General features: G+C 34.8%; 1 protein-coding gene across 3 annotated transcripts in view; it reads left to right on the forward strand.

The window, feature by feature from the left end:
- GBE1 (1,4-alpha-glucan branching enzyme 1) overlaps positions 1-22944 on the forward strand; it is a 222051-nt gene that overhangs the window by 40877 nt on the left and 158230 nt on the right. For all 3 annotated transcript variants that reach the window (XM_074192294.1, XM_074192297.1, XM_074192295.1), the window contains exons 3-5: positions 6416-6531; positions 17336-17461; positions 19287-19422. In XM_074192294.1, coding sequence (XP_074048395.1) covers positions 6416-6531; positions 17336-17461; positions 19287-19422 — 378 coding nt within the window. The remainder of the gene's footprint in view (positions 1-6415; positions 6532-17335; positions 17462-19286; positions 19423-22944) is intronic.

A 22944-nucleotide genomic window follows, 5' to 3' on the forward strand; every position in this document is an offset into this window, starting at 1 on the left:
ATTTTTTTTACAGCAATTGGCTTAAGTGATTTGCTCAAAGTCACACAGCTAGGCAATTATTAAGTGGCTGAGGCTGGAGTTGAACTCAGGTCCTCCTGACTCCAAGGCCAGTGCTCTATCCACTGCTCCACCTAGCTGCCCCAACTAGCTTTTCTTTCTGGTTATCATCTCTTTTTTTTTCCTATCTAGATACAACAAAAAAAATGACTTTGTAAGCATTTTTTTACAGTTGTGTGTGTGTTTGTGTGTGTGTGTGTGTGTGTGTGTGTGTGTGTGTGTGTGTTTACGTATTTAATTCATTCCTTAGCAGTACAATTTGCTTATATAGCAAGAAAGAGTTGAGGTGACTACTTCATTTTTTAATGTAGTTCTTACTGTGGGGGTAATTGTGCTTTTTTTTTTTTGGAATTTTATTAGCCATACCACTTTGGGCACAGCTACTCCTCAGCTGGCTCTGTATTCCGGGGAGGGGGAAATAAAAAAAGATGTGCAGGTAAAGAAAAGTTGCAAGCTTGCAGATATTAACCCCCCCCCCCCCCTCCCGCCAAAGAACAAACATTGAAGGCAATGCATATATGTGAAATATTTACTGCTGCATCTGAGAAAGCAGAGATTGGGTCTTTAAATGGTTTTTAGAACCAGAACTCTTTGAAAGCAAAATTTCTGCTATTGGTACTGTTGTAGCTCATTGGTTCAAAAACCACAGCAAAGTATAGTTGACTTGATGATTCATAAGAGCACACAATATATTTTCTTAACTTACAAAAAAGTTCTCTAATGAATTGTTATCTCAAATGGCATCTTCTCCTACCTGCCACAAGGTTCTTTTTCTACTGACTTTTTTTTCTCCTCCTGACTTCAAAATGAACACAGGTTCATTTTGTGCAAGAGATCTCTGGAGTGTGTATCCTCTCTCCCAGGAAGGAGATGTAGGTCTGGGAAATAGTTGTACAGTAAGCAGCCAAGATAAACAGCACGTGTGATGTTTTAGATTCTTAAAAGAGTAGAGTGATTGACTTTACAAAAGATCAGGGGGCTGTCTGATATTTTCAGATAAATTGTATGACCCTTTTTTTTTTCTTTTTGGTTTAGATTTTTTTTCACTCTGCTTTATCTTTTTTATTTTTATTTTTTATATTTTTGTACAAATGATTTTTATACACTACTAAAATATTCGTGTTTAAGAGTAAACATAATACCCCCTCCCCTCAAAAAATATGGACCTTCATGCAATAAAGTAAAGACAAAAAATAAAAATAAAAAAATTGTAAAAATGTGCTTCAGTCTGTGTTCCAATACCACCAGCTCTGTCACAGGTTGATCACATTCTTTATGATAAATCTATCACAAAAACTACTTCCATATTTTTCCCCCATTGCCATTGCTGATTGCAACTCCCTCCATTCATACCTCCCCACTACCATATACTATATTTTCTCTCTCCTTTCACTCTGCCCCTCTTCTTAAATGTGCTGTATGGTAACTGAGTGGCATAGAAGACTGATCACTGGCCCTGAGGCCAAGAGGTCCTGAGCCCACATACCACCACTAAGGCCCAGACACCACCTGTCCTGGACAGGCCATCCATCCAATCCCAGCCCCTTGCAAGAAGTAAAAAAGAAAATGTGTTGTATCTGATCACTCTCCCCCATGGTCCAACCTCTCCTCCATTACTCACCTCCCTCCCCCTTCCCCCTGTCCCCCTTCTCTCCTTTTTACTCTAGATGATTGTACCCCATTGAGTGTATATACTGTTTACTCTCTGAGCCACCTCTGATGAGAGTGATGGTTCACTCATTCCCCCTAGCCTTCCCCCCTTCCATATCTTTGCAGTAAAAACTTACTATATGAAATATCTTAGCTTATTCCAGCTCTTCTTTCTCTTACTCCCATTACATTTCCCTTTTAGTCAGTGACTCCATTTTTACACTATGTTATATCTTCAGATTCAGCTCTCTCCTGTGCTTCATCTATAAACGCTTCTGTCTGAGAAGGTTCACATGAGTATTATCAGTATCATTTTTCTATGCAGGAATACATGTAGTTCATCATCATGAAGTCCCTCATTTTCTCCTTCTCCACTCTCTGTGCTTCACCTGAGTCTGTATTTGAAGATCAAACCTTGTGCTCAGCTCTGGCCATTCCAACGGGAACATTTGAAATTCCTCTGGTTCATTGAAAGTCCATTTTTTTCCCTGGAATAAGACATTCAGTTTTGCTGGGTAGTTGTTTCTCGGTTGCATTCTGAGCTCCTTTGCCTTCTGGAATATTATATTCCAAGCTCTATGAGCTTTTAATGTAGTTGCTGCTAAGTCCTGTGTGATCCTGAGTGCAGCCCCACGATATCTGAATTGTGTCCTTCTGGCTGCTTGTAATATTTTCTCTTTGACTTGGGAGTTCTGGAACTTGGCTATAATATTCTTGGGGGTTGGGTTTTTTGGATCTCTTTCTGGGGGAGATCAGTGGATTCTCTCAATTTCTGTTTTGCCCTCTGCAATTTTCCTGTAGAAATTCTTTAAAAATGAGGTCAAGGTTCTTTTCCTGATCATAACTTTCAGGTATCCCAATAATTTTTAAATTATCTTTCCTGAATCTGTGTTCCAGATCAGTTGTTTTTCAATGAGATGTTTCACATTTTCTTCTAATTTTTCATTCTTTTTTTGTGTTGAAATATTTTGTCTTGACTTCTCGTAAGTCAACAGCTTCATTTAGCTCCATTCTGTATCTGAAGGATTTGTTTTCCTCAGCGAGCTTCCTTATCTCTTTTTCCATCTGGCCAATTCTGCTTTTTAAAGCATTCTTCTCCTCAATAACTTTTTGAACGCTTTTATCCATTTGACTTATGCTGATGTTTAACATGTTATTTTCTTTAGCATTTTTTTTTTTTGGATCTCCTTGACTAAGCTGCTGACTCCTTTTTCATGTTTTCCTTGCATCTCTCTCATTTCTATCCCAATTTTTCTTCTATCTCCCTTACTTGATTTTCAAAATCTTTTTTGAACTGTCATAGCCTGAATCCTATTTCTGTTTTTCTTGGAGTCTTTAGATGCAGTAGCTTGTACTTCTTCATCTTCAGATTGAGTATTTTGATCCTTCTTGGGATCATAGACAATGTATTTCTCAAATGATGTTCTTCTTTTTTCTTTGTTTACTCATTTCCCCAGCCTGTGCCTGGTTTTGGGCTTCCTGAGCTTTTGAGTATTATTGGGGACCCCCCCCCACAAGGATCTCAGTGTGTGAAACTCTGTTTTCCCTCCTCTGCCTTGGGGCTGGGGGGGGCTGCTGTTCTATGGGGGGGCCTAGACTGTGTTCAGGATCTGAATGTGGTCAGAGCCCCAGAGTCCTGTTCCAGTTACAAAGGACATTTGGTAGGCTGAGTACTCTAGCCTCAGTTGCCTAGGGGCTCCTGCTTACCTGCTCTGCTCTGGCTAGTAGGCTTTGTGTGATCCCTCTGGTAGAGGTCCTCCTGTTATTCTTCAAAGTTGTGCTAGGTGCTCCCTGGGGTGTAGGTCAGGAAACTGTCCTCTCTGCCATGAGCTGGGGTTCCTAGGCACTCTGGGGCTACCTCCGGGAGATTGAAGTTCCTTCACTCTGGCAGGCCGCCCCTCTAACCCCATGGAGTGGAGCCTTTCCACTATTTTCCAGGTTACCTTGGTCTGGCGAATTGCCTCACTGGATCCCTCTGTGGGTTCTGTCTCTTGAAAATTTAGAGTCATAATTTTATGATTTTTGAAATGTTTTGGAGAGAGCACCTAAGAGAGACTTTTCTCCTGTCTCCATCTTGGCTCTACCGCAGTAATTGTGCTTTTTAAAGACAAGAGGAATTATGAGATCACAATTTGTGATGTTATATTAGGTGGTGCACTGGAACTCTTTATGTGGATATAAAATATTTGATTTAGTTGAAATTGGTTTATCATCTGTTGAGATGTGACCAGAAATAAAGCACAAAAGATTAATGTGAAAAAAAAATCTAATCTTAAGGAAATTGTTTTATCCAAATTGTGATGCCTGGCTATAGAACATTCATATGATGATGAAATTATTGTTTTCTGTATTTTTCAGAAAGTACTCTTACATGTAGGTTTTATTTTGACAACTAAAATTTATCCAGAGTAAAATATCTTTGGCTCTCATTCTTTCATTATATCTTTTTTTTTTAAATCTGAAGTCGGTTTTCCTTCAGACATCTTGAATCCTTAGCTTTCTTCCTAACTCATTTCCTCAGGAGGTTCTTTTTTTTAATGTTCTTAGACCTTTGTATTTCATAGCCCATTCTTTTAATATTATAGTGTTTTTATTTTGCATGTGTTTTTAGTTACTTATGCAATTGTTCTGTTTGTACCCCTCCTCCCAGCAGAACATAAACTGTTTAAAAGCAAGAAACGTTACATTTTCTTGTTTTCCTTGTTTCTACTGCATTATTTCCTTTCATTAATAGACATTTATTCAATTTAATTGATGTGGACAGTGGGCATAGAGAGAACAAATACCTAAGTTTACTATATTTTCATCATTTTATCCTCCTAAGCCCTAGCATAGCTCCCATATTGCAGTTTCTTTTTAAATATCCATTGACTGAATTAATTTAATCTTAAATGTATTGTGAGAGGCACAGAGAAAATACAGAAATTGCATATAAACATTGCTTTATGCCCTGAATGACCTTATAATCCACTAAATTTTAAGAATGAGTCAGTGTGCAATTTACATGAGATTTGTGCAATTTACATGAGATTTAACCAGTATATTGATATCTGAAATTAAGAAAAATTGTGCTTTAGTAGTATTTCTGTATTTAGTTATGTCACTTCAAATGATGAAGATTTTATCTAAGAAAAAAGTTTTTTTTAAATATTTATACTACATAACAGGTTAAGTATAAGTTAAGTGTGCTTTGTAGCAGGGCAACTTCTAGTTAATAAAAGTAGTTCATATTTAAATAATACTTTTTCACCTTATACATCTTTCTTTGCAGTCTTGTAAGCTATCTAAGCAAATTTTTTTCCCCATTGAATATATAAAGAAACTGAGACTCAGAGAAATTGTGTGGCACATGGTGGCATAGTTAATAGTTGTTAAAGTAAGGACTCAGTTTTTTTTCTTTGTCACATACCTTTTAATACCTCATGATTCTAATTATTGCCTCAAGTAAACCTGATTTAAGCCTGCCTTTATAGACTTAGTTCATATTATTGTTCCTAAAGAATTTCAGTGTCACTGAATTATTATTGATCCTCAATTTCATCTTACTGTTTAACTTTGATTCATACCTGGAACAGACCTATTTCTTTCTTAGTAATCTTCACTTAGTGCAATCTTTTGTACAATTTGTCATGCCATCATCTCTTTGATGTCAAGTCCTCTTCAAGAACAAAGTACAAACATCAATGATCACCAGTGATTGCTCTCCCTCATGGAGCTATTTCTTCCCTATTGTGAAATCCAAATTAAATGTGGACTTCTTAAGTAGTTAGTATGAGTTTTCCAGCAAAATACTTTTAGCAGTAAAGGTCATTAATGCTGTGGATTTCCCAGCAAAAGTTTCTGTTGTTGAAAACCATAGTGATGATGATGATGATGATGATGATGATGATGATGATGATAACAACAACAACAATATGGAGTCACTAGAAATGAAAGCTATGAGTAATATGAACCAAAATAAAACATTCTGACCTGAGCATGACCCAGACAAGACTTGCAAATCCAGTACCCTAACCAAAACAGCACTGATATGACCCCTAGGTGACTTGGACTTGAGACTAGTGATGAGCAGAGTAAATCCCCCAATGTGCACTAAAGTTCTCTATAATTTCTTCCTTTTTCTGGTTTCTATAATTACCAGGAAAATTTTATGGGGTCTTTGCAATAATTTCTATATATTGTCTAACTGCTGCCCTAGACTTGCCCCTATTTGAGTATCCCACTTTGATTGTTAAACTACTTATAGAATGGATCTGGAGCTCCTGGGAACTCTTTCTTCAGAATTTGAGTGTGTATCCCTTGTTTGGGGGAGCTTTGAAAATCCCTCTACAGAGGAATTTCTGGGCAAAACACTACCTCTATCTTGTCTGTGTGTGTGTGTGTGTGTGTGTGTGTGTGTGTGTGTGTGTGTGTGTGTACTTTCTATTTCCTTTATTAGATTGTGAACCCTGAGGACAGGATGCTATGTAATCTCAGTGCATAACACAATGGCTGGCATATAGAAAATGCTTAAAAATATTTTTTTAATTGACTCCTAAATATTTCCTATACTGTTACTGAATAATTACTTATTTCTGTGCATCTTCATATATTTCGTTATTTCATAGTATACAAATCTTATAAATATTCTATAATTATTTTATTTTAAACTTACTGAATATTAGTATTAATGATCTATGGTTACTGATTTTTTCTCCTTTATTTATAGATGGTTGGAATCCATTTTCTTATCCATATAAAAAACTTGAATATGGGAAATGGGAACTCTACATCCCACCTAAGCATAATAAAGCTGCAGTGGTCCCTCATGGATCAAAGTTAAAGGTAATGTTTTCATAATTGTAACTGTAACTACAAGTTAATTAAATTCTATAACATTTATTAAACACCAGACAATACTCTAAGCATTATGGATACAAGAGACAAAAAAATATTGCCTGTCTTTCCATAAGGGTCTTATGTTCTAATGTGGGAGAGGAGAATCATGAAAACCAATATATATACAAAGAAAGCTATATATAGAATAAATAAATAATTAGCAGATAAAAAGCATTGGAATTAAGAGGAACTGGGGAAGCCTGCAAGAAGTAGGATTTTGTTATAATGAAGCCAGGGAGGAACACGTATATAGAAGCACCTTCTCCTTGGAAAGGCTAGATCAGTGTCACTATATTAAAGAGTGTATGTTGTTTATTAATTGTCACTATAATTATGAAGTATTATTCCCTTTTAACTTGATTTTCTGCATATGTCCATTCCAAATAACCATGGAAAAATTGCCACTTACTTTATACAAGGACAAAAGTATGTTACATTAGACTCTGTCCTTTCTATTTAGGTTATTTAATTATTTTTTTAAAAGAATTTAACAGTTTTATTGGTATTATTGATAATTCTCAAGGACTTTTCTTGCCCACCACCAATTCAATGCTCCCTTACAACAAATAGCATCTGTAGCCTATTTCTCCAGGTCAATCAAATTATTAGATTATTATATTTTTTTGTATGATTATATCTTCCAAAGACACCGCTTTCTTGTATCAGTCTCTTTTCTTATTAATTTTATCTTTATTTTGGTAGTAAAATCATCTTTGTCATACCAGCATTCCACCAAAGCTCATTTCTACCTTATAATATATCTATATAAACACATCTACAAAAACAGAAAATTACACACACACACACACACACACACACACACACACAACCATAGTCTGAAAATTTCGAAAAAAAAAACTTTGAATTTTTACTCCTTAAAGACTACCTTTATTTCAATAATTGCTGATTTTCAGTAATGCCCCATTTATCAAGTCAACATATTTATTTTTATAGTTGAATAATTCTTGGTTTTGACTATTTCTTGCCAACTATATTCATACAATAAAGAGAGATTTGTTCCAGGTAGTGAAATGATAGCTTTCCTTTCTTACTTAGTTCTGTTTAGGTTCAAATTCATTTTTCTTTTAACCTAGGCAGCTAGGAGATGCAGTGGATAGAGTTTTAGGCCTGCAGTCAGGAGTAAGTTCAAACCTCATAGCAGATTTTGTCACTATTGACCTTGAGCAAGATAGTCAGTTTCTGTTTGCCTCAGTTTTTCTCAATTGTAAAGTGGAAAAATAATAGTATATATGTCTTAAGGCTTATATTAGGAACATGGTCATCATCATTACTATCAATGCTTATTCCTTTTTCTTTCCTTGACTTTGAGAAAATTTTGGAAATTCTGTCATTTTTTTAAATTCATTTATGGCAGTGAGGTTAAATGACTTGCTCAAGGACACACAGCTAGGCAATTATTAAGTGTCTGAGGTCAGATATGAAGTCAAATCTTGACTTCAGGGCTGGTGCTCTATCCGTGGCACCACCTAGCTGTGCCAAATTTTGAAAATTATTAACTGTCATTTTAGGTATCATTATAGGTATCTTGTAAAAGGACTAGAATTCAGATGTAGTTTTTAAATGACTTATTTTTAATTAAGAGATATTCTGTTAATCTTTGTTTCTGGTTGTGATTCCCCTGAGCTACTGTGATAACTTCCTATAATTGATATCAATCTATCAAGTTTTTATTAAATGCATGTTATATATCAGATACTGAATATCTAAAGACATAGAGTATGAATTGTCACCTAAAGAAAAGATATGATATTTGATAGTTTGTTGACTTTTGAACATTGTATATTAGTGGAACAAAAGATAGTTTGACAGACAGTTTTAAGTTTTAAGGAGTGAAGTTAATAGCTTTTTTTCCAGATGGTATTTAACTGTTTATCATTTTAGGGTAAAAATGATGGAGGCTCTTTAATGGAATGCTGGAAAATTAGAAGTGATTCTGCTAGCTGAATAATAATGAAATCAATTTACAAAAGATTGGAGACTAGTGAGAGGATTGAGAGATTACTAAGTAATGAAGGAAGATTACATTTACAAATGTCTTGGGGGGGTGGAACTAAGGTGGCAGTGTGAAGGTAGGAATTTTTAGAAGCACTCCAAAACTTTAATATTATGATTCAAATCAAATTTTAGAGAGGCAGAACCCAGAGACCCAGTGAAGCTATTCTCCAGCTATAATCTCTGCTTCAAATGTGTTTCTTATTTAATTTTAATCCATTCTGCTATCTGCTTCTGGAGAGTTCATCCCATTCTCATTTACAGTTAAGATGACTAGTTCTGTATTTTCCTCCATTCTGTCTTACCCTGTTTATACTTTTTCTCATTCCTCTTCACCAATGTTTTACTCCCTTTAACTTTTCTTTTAAATTTTTACTTTTATCTTTGCCTTTCCTCTTATCACTTCCTTCTTTCCCTCCTGCCCCGCTTACTTCCCTGTAGGATAGGATAGATTTTTAAACCTAATTGAGAATGTATGTTATTTCCTCTCTGGGCCAAATCTATCAAGAGTAGGATTTATTTCCCTCTACTATATATTATTCTTTATGCCTCATAACCTGATGTTAATTTCCACTTATGTCTAGCCTCTCCTAGTATAGTCCTTTTTTTAATGTCTTTATTGTTTTAACACAGTCTTATACCTACAACCCCTTTGCCACAATATGCTCCTTTTATTTGCACTGATAGAAGGATCAAATCTCAAAGACTGATTGATTGATTGCTTGCTTGATGGAAGAGCAGGATTGCTTCATAGTTTCTAAGTACTGTCCTCTAGTCTGTCTCATTAGAAATACTTTTCAAGAGTAATAAATCACATTGACTCACATTTATATCACCCCCTCCTTCCAGGTACCCTCCATGTACACACAATCCTCAGGAACCAAAGCATCATACATAGCCAAATCATTTCATGGACCATTTACACTCCCCATTGGCCCATCCACACCCCCACACCCCCAACCATACTTCTTCCAATTGTGGCCAAAGCAATAAGCAAAGCAAAATCATTTCAAGATCTTTTCCTGCCCCTCTTTCCCCTCCTTATTTTTGACCAACTTTTTTCCCCCTTTCCATTTATTCCTTTTCAGTCATTTCTTGTTTCTTGATTTTGAAGATTGAATTTTCTGTTCAATTATGATCATTTTATCAGTAAATTTTGTAAGTCCTCCATTTCATTGGAAGTCCATATTTTTGGAGGGGGAACCAAGATGCTGCAGGCTTTTCCTCAAACCACTCCAAATACCTTTAATTACCTATTTAAATTCTAGAGTGGCAGACCCATAGAAAGACTAAGTGAAACAATTTTCCAGCCCAACTTGGAAGATTCATGAGAAGTGTCTGTTATGCCAGGTTAGAAAGGATCTTCAATGAATCAACTCCAACCACCCAGGAACTGACTGCGGGGCACCTGGGTCCATGGCAGCAGTGGCAGTTTCTAGTAGAAATTCCCAGATAAGTCCTGTGGGGTGTCCCTGCAAACAGCTACAAAATCTCTCAAAAGCAAGGGGCAGCTAGGTGGTGTAGTGGTTAAAGCACCAGCTTTGGAGTCAGGAGTACCTGGGTTCAAATCCGGTATCAGACACTTAATAATTACCTAGCTGTGTGGCTTGGGCAAGCCACTTAACCCCATTAGCCTTGCAAAAAAAACCTAAAAAAAAAATCTCTCAAAAGCTTGGGATAGTACATTCCACATCCTGGAAACAGAACCCCACCTTAACAAAGAGTTAAAATGATATCATAGGCATTTGTCTTTTCTTTTTTTTTTTTACTGATTTTTCATTTGATCCAAATTGTTTTTTAAGTTGTTATTTTCTTCAATATTTTTTAATATCTTTTTCACCAAACTGCTGACTTGGTTTTCATGATTTTCCTGTATTGCTCTCATTTCTCTTCCTAATTTTTCTTTACTTCCTTTACTTGATTTTTAAAATATTTTTTGAGCTCTTTCATAGCCTGAGACTAATTCATCTTCTTGTAGTCTTTGGACTCCAGAATGTTCTCTAGAATGTGGACCCTTTCTAAAACAGGTGTAACAGAGCCTTACAAGTTGTCTTGGGCTGGAAAATTGTTTCATTAAATTTTTTTTTAATTGGTATTTTATTTTTCTATTTTCCTGCTATGATCATCCCTATGCATTTGTTATTTTTTTAAGTTACATAATTTCTTTCCACCCTTCCTTCCCCCTGCCCTGAGTGGCAAACAATCAGGTTAATATTGTTTTGGTATATTTGCCATGAACTGCAGAGAAGAAGGAATATTCTTTTCTATCTCCATTTAATTTTTTCCAGAGTTCCATCATATCTAAATTTTCTAAGATTTTAGTCACTTTCTTAACTTCCTTCTTGTTTATTATTTGTTAAATTTATCTAGTTCTGAGAGTAGGTGGTTGAGGTCCCCCACTATTATAGTTTTGCTGTCTGTGTCTCCTTGTGATTCACTCAACTTCTAAAAATTTGGATGCTATACTATTAGTTACATACATATTTAATAATGATATAACTTCATTCCCTCAGGTGCTTTTTAACAAGATATAGTTTCCTATCTTATCTCATTTAATGAGGTCTGTTTTTGCTCTTGCTTTGACTGAGATTGATTGCTACCTATGATTTTTTTACTTTGGTTAGAGCATAATTTTTTTTTGTTCCACTCTTTTATCTTTACCCTGTGTGTATTTTCCTGCTTCAAATGTGTTTCTTTTAAGCAACATACTGTAAGATTTTGATTTTTAATCTATTTTGTTATTTGCTTCCATTTTCTGAGAGAATTCATCCCATTTACATTTCAGTTAAGATTACTAATTCTCTATAACTAATCTCTATATCATTCTATCTTTCTCCATTCATAGTTTTCTCTAACTCCTCTTCACCAGTGTTTTGCTCCCTTTCCCCTTTAACTTTTCTTTTAAATTTTATCTTTCAGTTTATTTTCACTTATACCTTTGCCGAACCTTTTATTAGTCCCTTATTCCTTTTACTTTCTCTTCCTCCCCTCCCCCACTTCTTTGTAGAGTAGGATAAATTTTTAAACTCAAGTGAGAATGTATCTTACTCTCTCTCTAGGCCAAACCTATTGAATAGGATTTATTCAGTATTCACACCCTCCCTTTTTTCCCTATAATATGTCTTTGTTTCTCTTCACCTCATGTTATTTATCCATTAATGTCTAGTCTTCTCCTTCTCTTTTATGTTTTTATTGTTTTTACCTTGTCTTGAACTTATATCCCTTATATCAAATTATACTCCTTTCATCTGACTTGATAGAAGTATTCTCACTCAAAGGTTGATTCATTGATTCATAAGTAGCATTCCCCTTGGGCACTAAGTCTCCTCCCTTCTTCTGTTACTTCTCAAGAGTGAATCACATCAAATTATAATCACTTTGTATGTTACCCCCTTTACAAGTACCTTCCATGGACACACAATCCTCATGAGTCACATCATGCAAAGCCAAATCATTTCTTGAACCATTTTTTGGTATTTTTGCAAGGCAATGGGATTAAGTGACTTGTCTAAGTTGTCTTAAACTGACTTTGAATTCAGGTCCTCCTTTCTTTCAGGATCAATGCTCCTATATACTGTGCCACCTAGCTGCCCCTTGTTCTGATTTTTTTTTTTAATTAGGGTATTTTGGAAGTCCTCTGTTTTGTTGAACGTCCATCTTTTCCCTTGACAGAATATGCTGAATTTTGCAGGGTGGTGAATTCTTTGCCCTGGAAATATGGTATTCCAGGTCCTCTGGTCCTTCATTGTTGAAGCTGCTAAGTCTAGTGTAAGTTTGATAGTGTTTCTTTTGTATTTAATTAATTAATTTAATTTTTTTGCTGCTTGCAGCATTTTTTCTTTTATTTGAGAATTCTGAAATTTGGTTATGATAGTCCTTGGGAGTTTGTTCCTGGGTTCTGTTTTTGGAGGAGTTCTTATATTCTTTCAGTGCCTATTTTGTCTTCTTGATCTAGCACAGAGGTAGCCAACCTTACTTATAAAAATTTTTATTGAAACAATGGACAGTATATTTTGATTTTCCTTTTTAGTGAGAGCTGTGCAGTAGCTTGGCTTTGTTTACTTTTTTTAAAAATTTTTATTTTATTTAAGACAATTAGGTTAAGTGACTTTCCTAAGGTCATATAGCTAGGCAATTATTAAGTGTCTGAGGCTGAATTTAAACTTAGGTCCTCCTGACTCCAGGGCCAGTGCTGTATCCATTGTGCCATCTAGCTGCCAGGCTTCATTTACTAAAGTGTTTAGTAAACCCACAGTCGGTCGCATAAAATCTCACTGAGAGTCACATTTTAGATAGCCCTGATCTAGCAGATTTGGGCAGTTTTCTTTTATGATTTCCTGAAAGATATATTCCAGGCTGTTTTTTTTTTTAATTTAGTCTTTCTGATAGTCCAGTAATTCGTAAATTATCTCTTCTGGATCTGTTTTCCAGGTCATTTGTTTTTTTCTTAAAGATACATTACATTTTCTTTAATTTTTTTTATCCATTCATTTTGTTTGATGGAATCTTGTAGTCTCATAGATTTATTGGTTTCCATTTGTCTAGTTCGAACTTTTAGTTTTCTTTTTTCTTTTCTTTTTTAACATTCAGCAATTTTACCAACATTTATTAAGTATATAATGTGGAAAATAAAATAAATTACAATTATATTTATGTTTATATATATGTACATATATAATTGTGACAGGTTCAGAAAGCATTTCAAAAAATACATGAATATATATTTTCTTTAACAAATCATAATAAAAAGAAATCATCCCTCTTTCACATCTCTGAGACTTATTCTAACAAATTAAATTGGTTATATTCTTATTATATTCAATTCTTCACTTAAGATATAGCCCTTTTAATTTTATTGAATCAAACAACTGAGAGAACAGATCCAAATATTATTGATTAATAGATTTGATAAGCATTGCATTGCTGCTTTCCTCATATTCATTGATAAAAATAATGAATAAAAAAGACCAGGGGCAGAATCATTTTTGACATTGTACTAATCATTGCTGAGACAAGAATAGGCAAATACTAAACAAAATATTCCTACTGTAGAAAAGTGCTGAAGACAAGGTAAAATGATGAAGGAAAAGAAAATAAGGTGTTAGGTTGGATTTAAGGTATTTATATTCTTCAAGAGTTTGTGTTCCTGGACTTTCCAGATTTCCATAGTTGAACATTCGGGGTCTGAGAATTTGGATGTGAAAAAAATTATGACATTATTTTCATTAGCCTCTGATTGAAATTTAAGATTTCCTTTAATGAATAATCCCATACTACAATGACCCCAGGACATCTACTTGGAAAGATGTTGCTGAAATATAGTACTTGAACAATGTTTTAGGGACAGAAAATTTGGGTACTGATCAATGCAGAACTAAGAATGGATGAACCTTCTGAGTTATTAAATGGGAAAGTAGGAAATCAGAAGATCCCATTTTGGGGGGGATGGGTGACAGGAAGGAGGGGGTAAGTACAAAGACACATCAAAAACAAGCTATGTAGTGATTTAGTGGGGCTTCTTGACTAAGAATCCAGAGTGGTGAGAAGTAAAGCAAAGTGATAACAAGAAATTCAATTATTTTTAATATATTTCTATAGCATGGAACATACTAGGTGACTGGAGGGTCTAATTTCTCTTTGAATTAATAAAGATTCTGGGTGTGCCTGTTTATGCGTTTGTGTTTTGGTCTGCAGCTATGATTTCATCTTTCAGTGAAAATACTCTCTTTGAATGTGCTTATTTAACACTGTTCTTCAACATAAAGTCTTAGAAATCTGTAAAGGGAATTGGGGTGGGGTTTAGAAGTTAAGTGATTTGCCTAGAGTCACACAGCCTGTTATTGCTGGAAGTAATCCTGGACATCCTGTCTCTGAGACTAAGTCTTGCTGAAGTAACAGATGACAAGAGGTAGAACAAAAATTAAATTTGAGGCTGGCCCTCTACCCACTGTATCAGGTTACTAAGGTCACTAGATCTTATTTGTATAGTCCTAAATACATAGAAGAATATCTATTTTAAAAATATATTGTTTAAAAAAAGAATAGCTAAGTTATATCAGCCAGACCAGAGATTTGAAGGAAGAATGAAACTTGGTAAAAATATATCGTGCAAATAGCCTTTGCACATTGGACCTGGAGTGTGATCAAATCCATGATAAGGATTTCAAGGAATATGATTTAGGATAATATATTAATCCTTAGGGTTTTATTTTCTTCAGTTAACTTTTGTTTCCTTTTTCAGTTGGTTATTTTTACTTTTTGGCTGAGTTGCATTCCCTTTCCAGTTGGTTGATTTGAGTTTTAGATGATTTATATTCCTTTCTGTTGTTTGATTTAAGTTTTAGATAAATTAATCTCTTTTCCAGTTGGTCGATTTTACTTGAAGAATTACATTCTTAGGGGCGGCTAGGTGGTGCAGTAGATAGAGCACTGGCCCTGGAGTCAGGAGTACCTGAGTTCAAATCCAGCCTCAGACATGTAATAATTACCTGGCTATGTGGCCTTGGGCAAGTCACTTAACCCCATTTGCCTTGCAAAAACCTAAAAAAAAAAAGAATTACATTCTTTTTCCAGTTCATTCTTTTTTCTTTTAAATGAGTTGATTTCTTTGGTTAATTTTTCCCTTTTTCTTCTTTCTCCTTTGATTTTTAAATCCTTTTTCAAGTCTTCTGCTTTTGGATTTGAGTTCAATTCATAGACTCTTTTGAGACTTTCCATGTGGGGAAATGTTTCACTTTTAGCTTTTTTGCCCATTTTGATTGTTGAACTCTGTTCCTGCAGTATAGACCAAATTTTTTTGTTCTGGAGCTGGGATCTGATCCCTGGCTTATTACTATGTTGCCTTTGCAGAGATTTGTTTCTTTCTTTATATCCAGGTTCTGCCTATGCAGTGGTTTGTTCCCAACTGAGTCCTTTTTTGCCCTTGTGTTCCCAGGGTTCCTACTTTATTTGGGGTTGAGACCCTCCCTGCTGACTTGCTCTATAGCTAATGAGACCTATGCTATTGTCAAACTGTTGGGACTTGGACTGCACTGTGACTAAAAGCCTCCTGGCTTTCCTGCTGTTCGCCTAGCTGGGCTTTACTTCCCGATTCCCTCAAATAGACAGATCTTCACTGAAGCTCCTTCATGATGTCTACAGTTGAAAACTTGTTTTGATTTTGTCTTTTTTTGGTAGAATTTATAGCTTTGTAGGGTCTGTGTGGAGGCTTTGTTTAGCATTGTAGAGAGAAAAGCACTGTAAACATGCTAGCTTTATGTCATCATCTTGGCTCTGCCCCAGAAAGTCCCCAATTCCATTGTTTAAAGTAGTTGTTTTATTTTTGTTTGCCCAATTATATTTTTGAAAGAGTTAATTTCTTTTTCCATTTACCCAATTTTAGTTTTTGAAGCATTTTCTTTTTCCATTTTCTCAATTTTATCTTTTAATTTTTTTTAATTTAAGGCAATGGAGTTAAATGACTTAGCCAAGGTCACATAGCTAAGTAATTTTTAAGAGTCTGAAGCCGTATTTGAACTCAGGTCCTCCTGACTCCAAGGCTGGTGCTCTATCTACTGCACCACCTAACTGCCCCTTCTTTTAAAAAGTTGTTTTCTTTGTTTGCCCAATTGTATTTTTAAAGGAGTTTTTTGTTTTAGTCAGTTTTTGTGCTTTCTTTTTTAAGATGTTGAATTTTTCTTCCCAATTTTTCTTTTTGATTTTAAAAATCCTTCTTTAGTTCTTCCAAGAGGGTTTTTTTAGGTGGAGACCAATTCATCTTCCTTCTGGGGCTTCACATTTAGTACTTTTTTCTGATGTTTTCTTCTTATATGGTGTTGTGTTCTCCTTAGTAACTTTCTTGGTTTAGGACTTTTCTCTGATTTTTCTTAGTCATTTTGAGCTCTGCTCCTGGGCCACATGGGTGCTGTTCCAAACCCATTATATAGGGGGAGAATCTGGCTTGCAGACCTTCTGAGTTGGGAATGCTAGCAACTTGCTCACTGGGCTGGAACCTTCTATCCCATTCCCACTAACTGAGCTCTTCCAGCTGGCCCATTGTTTCCTTGGTCTGCTGAGTTGTGACCCTCTGCTGTAGGTCTCTGCTGTGCCTGAGAGTTTCTAGTTGTCAATGCCACACCTTGCTGGTGCAGTGCTCTTCTCCCTGCTCTGGCCCACCCTCACAAGACAGATTTCTTCAAGAGTCTTGCTGTAACGGGTCATGGATCTTTTTTACTGACATATTCTGTTGGAGGGGGGGGTGCAGGACACAACTACTGATCTTCTCTGGGTTCATAGGTCCTTGTAGTTTCTCTGAACTTCTAGAGCCTTGTGCCCTGCCTCCAGGGCCTGCTGTGCTGATAGCAATGGGACATAGTTGCTAACTTACTATGCTGGACCACTTACTATGGTCCCTGATCTGCTGCCCTGAGATTTGGAGGCCTTCTGCTGTGCTTTGCCAAGGTCCTGGGATCTGGACACTGACCTAATGCTCTGGTGCTTTGGAGCCTCAGTGTGGCTTGCTGTGGAATGACTTGCTACTGACTTCTGCCTTTCTTGCTGACCTAAAGTTATCTTAGCCTGAAAAAATTGTTTCACCCTTTCCTTTTTTTCTGATAAGCCCCTCTAGATTGACTTTGAGATACTATTTTATAATTGATCTCAGATGAGTTTGGAAAAGTTTAGGCAAGTTATTGCCTTACTCTGCTATCTTGATTCTGCCTCAGCTTTCAAAAAATGTAATAATTGTTCTATTTTTCAGGTGGTTATAACTAGTAAAAGTGGAAAAATACTATATCGTATTTCCCCATGGGCAAAATATGTAGTTCGTGAAGGTGATAATGTTAATTATGATTGGATACATTGGGACCCAGAACATCCTTATCAGGTAAGAATATCTTTATTCAACTGAAGGTTATTTTCCATTGATTTTTTTCAACCAGTTATTCTTTTAATATGTCTTCCATTATCTTTACTGCTTAGTCTACTTTCACTTTTACATATAGAAAAAATTGTTTATATTCTCCTAATTGTATTGTATTATGCCATTCTACAAGTTGTGTACAAGTTGAATTGATTTCTGTCTTTATTTGTATGTAGTTAGGGAATTTTCACAAGGCCACCTACTCCAGCCTATATCTAATACAAGCATACTATCTAAAACTTAATGAATTAATGATAGCCAAATTTTTCTCGAAGTCTAGTGTGATAGAATCCATAGTCTCCTTGAGAGGTCCTTTTGGGCACTTGGAATCTTGAAATTTGTCTTCATCTCATGCTTAAGTGTTTTTGAGTTGTGTTTTTTAATTGTAGTTGTAATGCCTCAATAAAAATATTGTTAATGCAAATTATTTCTATCATTCTCTAAAGGGAACATATTTGAGTTTACAGTCTCTTTCCAGTAGTTTAGTTGTGGAAAATTACTAGGGCCTAGAAAAATTTTAAACTCTAGGTATTTAAATTCCAGCACTTTCTTACTAAAATTAATTCTTGCTCTAGGAATCGTTCTATGTGAATATATATTGGACCTTGAAGTGAGGCTTTTGATTTGGATTAAGGAGACAGAGGAGTTTCTCAGAAAAAAGTAAAAGTTCTCGGACCTAGTTAAACATTCGCAGATAAAAAGACAACTAAGGAAGTCAAATAATTTGTCTTTGAATTTGACCTTATTGATTGAAGTTATCTGGAGTTTTTGTTAACACCTGTTGTATTATAAAAACTAGTCTTTTATTGATAAATGTTTGATGGATGGTTTTTGTTATTAGTGACAGATACTCAAAATTATACTTTTAACTTGAAATTAATGTGTATAGCTTTAAGAATATTTCTTTTCCTGACTTCTATAAGTGAGCCTGCAGTTAATTTAGTTCTTTTTTTAATTGATATTTTATTTACTTTTCTAATTTTATGCTATGGTAGATTTTCAACATTCATCCTTTTACAAATTTATACATTACATTTTTCTATCACCCTCACTTCACTCCCCCCCCTCCCCTTGGCAATGAGCATTCTGGTAAAAATTTTACATGTACACTTGTATTTAACATACATATTTGCATAATGGTCCTTTTGTGTAAGAGGAATTTAAGCCTGAGGGGAAAGAATGAACACCATAATATAGGAAGGAAAAACATAAGAGATGTTTTTGTTGTTTTCTCCTCTGGATGTGAATGGCATTGCCCATAATAGGTCTCCTAGGGTAGCCTTTGATCTCTGAATTGCTGAGAGGTGATTTAGTTCTTAAGAAAAAAGTCTATAGTTAGGGATGATAAATAGTATAGTGCAAGTACTGTGATTCACCCTTTGATAGCTTAAGAATATAGGTTTTTCTATAAACATGAGTATGGTTATAGAGTTAATTTTCTTAGAATCAGAGAATCTTCATTATCACCTTTATCTTTGTAGCCTTTTATGCTGCTCTCTTGTTTGTTTCTTGTTTCTTATCTGCCCAAGGTAGACACAGGCCATATTAATGCAATCCTGAATCTATTTTGCAATCCAATTAAGGCATAAACTACTAAAGATTGTTGATAAAGATTGTTAAAATGGTTCTTTTCTCATAGTTGTTGCAAGCTTCAATCATATCTAATGATTTACAAAAGTAAAAGCAGTTTAGATTTTTTGAATGAAGTAATTTAATTTTAATAAGTAGTCAAATTAGTCTATCTTTATTCTCATGTTCATTTCTAATGTATTCTTGTTTATATTTATAGTTCAAGCATTCTCGACCCACAAAGCCAAAGAGCCTACGAATCTATGAATCTCATGTAGGAATTTCTTCTCATGAAGGAAAAGTAGCTTCATATAAGCACTTTACATGCAATATTCTACCAAGAATTAAGGACCTTGGTAAGTAATAATTATTGATTTTGATCCAGATAAAATTTTACTGAGACTGTTGTTATTTGAGAAGCTATTTACAAAAATATTTCTTGAGTTGAGATTAAATGTGCATTAGAAACACACTTTATTTTACTCTTCTAAAATTGCCTTGTATTAAGGATAGTACAGAAAAAATGAATAAACTAAAATTAGTTTATGAAAATGTTATTGTTTTCTTTTCCATTTTAAGTTGTGTGATGTGATTCTTTAAAAAATATAGAAAAAATTAGTGTAATTATTACTATCTTTGAGAATGAATGTGATCTATGAAAATGAATATGTCCTATTTCCAACTATTTGACTAATTTAGTGCTTAATTATTGATAGTGTATTGACAAGCTTTGTTGCCCCTCCTACTTCTAAAAGATGCCTAGGACAATTTCACAGTATCCATTAACAATATTTCCATTGTTTAGGTAGGAGGCATAAATATAGATAAAGCTATTTTGTTTTGGCACCTTGTAAAATTTTGTCTAAAGGAAAAGTTGAATAGCTAGAATGTAATTTTGAATTAGTTATTATTTAGAAGTAGTCATTTTGTTCTGTCCTTGCAGTAGATAGGAAATTGGCTATAATATTCAAAGGTGAGTGAACTTTACTAAACTTATATGATCTAAAGATTGATTATGTAATTTAGATGATAATTAAAACCCTGTTTGAATAAACATAGGTGACATTTTTTTTCAGAACTCATAAGTCATCTAAGATATCACATTTCTAAATGAAAATTTCCTCTAAAACAGATTTAACACTTTTTTTGTTACTTATGGTGCTAGATTTGTTACTTATGGTGCTTAGACCATTATAATGATTGAGGGGAGTAGGTTGAGAGGAATGAAAGAAAAAGGAGAATCTGTGACTGACAAGGAGAATTGTAATAGAGTTATTTATGTGTAAATTCCTTAGAGTTCAGTGATTCATTTCTCTACATAGGTACCCATTATTGGCTACAAAGATGAAAAATGAAGATTTCATGGGTTGAATTTCTGACCTACCTTCTCTTAACCAGATTCTAAATTCTAGTCTAAAGCATCATTCAGGTGCAGCAAACAGATTAGCATTCCTTCACCTAAGGTTAAATTCACTTTTGTGCAGTACTTCATATATTAGAATAATCTGCATTTATGAGCTCTATCATCAGGGACCACTGACAACTCTACAGTGCTCTAATATTTCTTTCTAAAAAGTGTTTCACTTCTTTCTAAAAAGGTATTTCACTGATGTAAGCACAAGTCTCTAGATGAGATCTGATTGGAAAGTATAAAACAAGACTGTTACTTTCCTCATTTGACTAACTTCTCTTTTTATTTAATTTCTCTTAATATAAAAACTAATACTTTACCTTTCAGTATTGTGATTGTGAGTGTTGATTCACATTGGAGTTAAATTTTTCTAAGTGCTCTAAATATTTCAGATTAAAATTGTTAGACCACGTTTTGTTTTTTCCTTTATTTTTCTAGTTGCCTTTTGAACTGAGTTTATTGTGGTGGAAAGAGCATTGAATTTGAGGTCAGTTGTCTTGGGTTGAATATTGTCTTGACCTCAATGAAGTTGGACTAATCACAGAATTTAAGAATTGAAAGGGAACCCAGCTTCCATTTAGTCCCAATACAGTAACAAAAAAGATTCCCCCCTATACTTTAGAAGTGATTGTTGAACTATGCTTGATGACCTCCAAGAAAGGGGAGCATATTACTTCTCAAGTCAGCCTATTCTACTTTTGGTTAGAAAGTTTTTTTCCTGAAAACATTTCTAAATTTGTCTCCTTGTAACTTCTACTCATCGTTTTTGATTCAACCTACTGGAACCAAATGGATGAGTCTAATCCCTCTTGTATATGACAGACTTTCATGTACTTAAAGTACACATCATGTACTTAAAGGCACTTTTCTTCTCAAGGTTGTTGATCCCCAATTCCTCATATGATATGAATGCAGAGCATTTTACCTTCTTGTTTACCATCCTGGATATTTGTGAGATTATCAGTATTCCTCAAGCCACAGATGCAAATGAAATCAAATGAAGTGGAATAGAATGAACTATTTTTGAAGTTCTGACTCCTTTAATACAGTTCAAGATTGCCTTAGTTAACTTGTTTTTTGTAGGAGAAGGGGAGTGTGGTTTAGAATAGGGAGAGAGATAAGTGAATTGTTATATAAAACAGTGATATCAGGACAACTAGGTTGGAGCAGTGGGTAGAATGCTGGCTCTGGAGTAAGGAGTACCTGAGTTCAAATCCTGCCTCAGACACTTAATAATTACCTAGCTGTGTGGCCTTGGGCAAGCCACTTAACCCCACTGTCTTGCAACCCCCCCCCCAAAAAAAAGAAACAAAAATAACCCCAGTGATATCAGAGAATGGGATTTATATTTCTGAATGACAGTTTATGATTTAGAGTTGATAGATCACACTGTTGACTTTTATTTAGCTTTCAAACAACTAACTGCTATTGATGGAATCTCCCCCATTTTATACTTGTAAAGTCTTTTGGTCAAGATTAGTTTTTACCTGATACTGCTAGTTTTTGTTAGTTTTTACTTGATACTGTAGCCTCTCAAAATTCATTTGGATCCTGACTCTGTTATTCAGTGTAATAACTAGTTTAGCTTTAAAAATCTTAAGCAGCACAGGGTAAAAAACAAATCCCTGGAGTTCTTCATTGGAAATCTCCTACCCTGATTGCACTGATCTATGAACAAGCTAATGTAGACATCTGACATGATCCATATAATATTCTTGTCCTTTCCATATCTTTTCATCTTCTTCACAAGAGTAGCTTGAGATCCTAAATCTCAAGTTATGCTTTGCTAAAATCCAGAAAAGTTCATAGACAAAATTTTTCTAATCTGCTAGTTGAATAATTCTGTCAAAAAAGAATTATTTTTCTTTTTTCTTTAATTGTTGCAATAGTCTTCTTGAAAAGTAGACATAATCCCCCCTCTCCCTACCAAAATAGAGAAATCTCAAGAAAAAATAAAGTGAGAGAAAACAAGTGTGCTTCAGTCTATATCATAAGTCCATCAAAGAAGTTACTTCAGTTTTTTCCCACAGTTGCTATTGCTAGCTGTATTTCCCTCTATTCTATTCCTCCCCATCCCCATTTATTTTATTCTCTCTCCTTTCACCCTGTCCTTCTCAAAAGTGTGTTGTATCTGACTACCCTCTTCCTATCCTCTCTCATGTACAGCCCCCCCTTCCCTCTCCCATCTGCTTTCTACCATCCCTTTCCTCTTTTTTCCCCTCTAGGGTAACATAGATCTCTATACCCTATGGAGTAGATATACATACATATATGTGTATATATATATATATATATATATATATATATATATATATATATATATATATATTATTTCCTTTCTGAGCCGCTTCCAATGGGAATGATGCTCACTCATTCCCCCTCATCTTTCCCCCTTCTACTCCATTGCAAAAACTTTTTCTTGCCTCTTTTATGTGAAATATCTTTGCAAATTCTACCACTTCTTTCC

Source organism: Macrotis lagotis, chromosome 6 (assembly GCF_037893015.1).
Source record: "Macrotis lagotis isolate mMagLag1 chromosome 6, bilby.v1.9.chrom.fasta, whole genome shotgun sequence".
In the NCBI taxonomy this organism is placed as follows: Eukaryota; Metazoa; Chordata; class Mammalia; order Peramelemorphia; family Peramelidae; genus Macrotis; species Macrotis lagotis.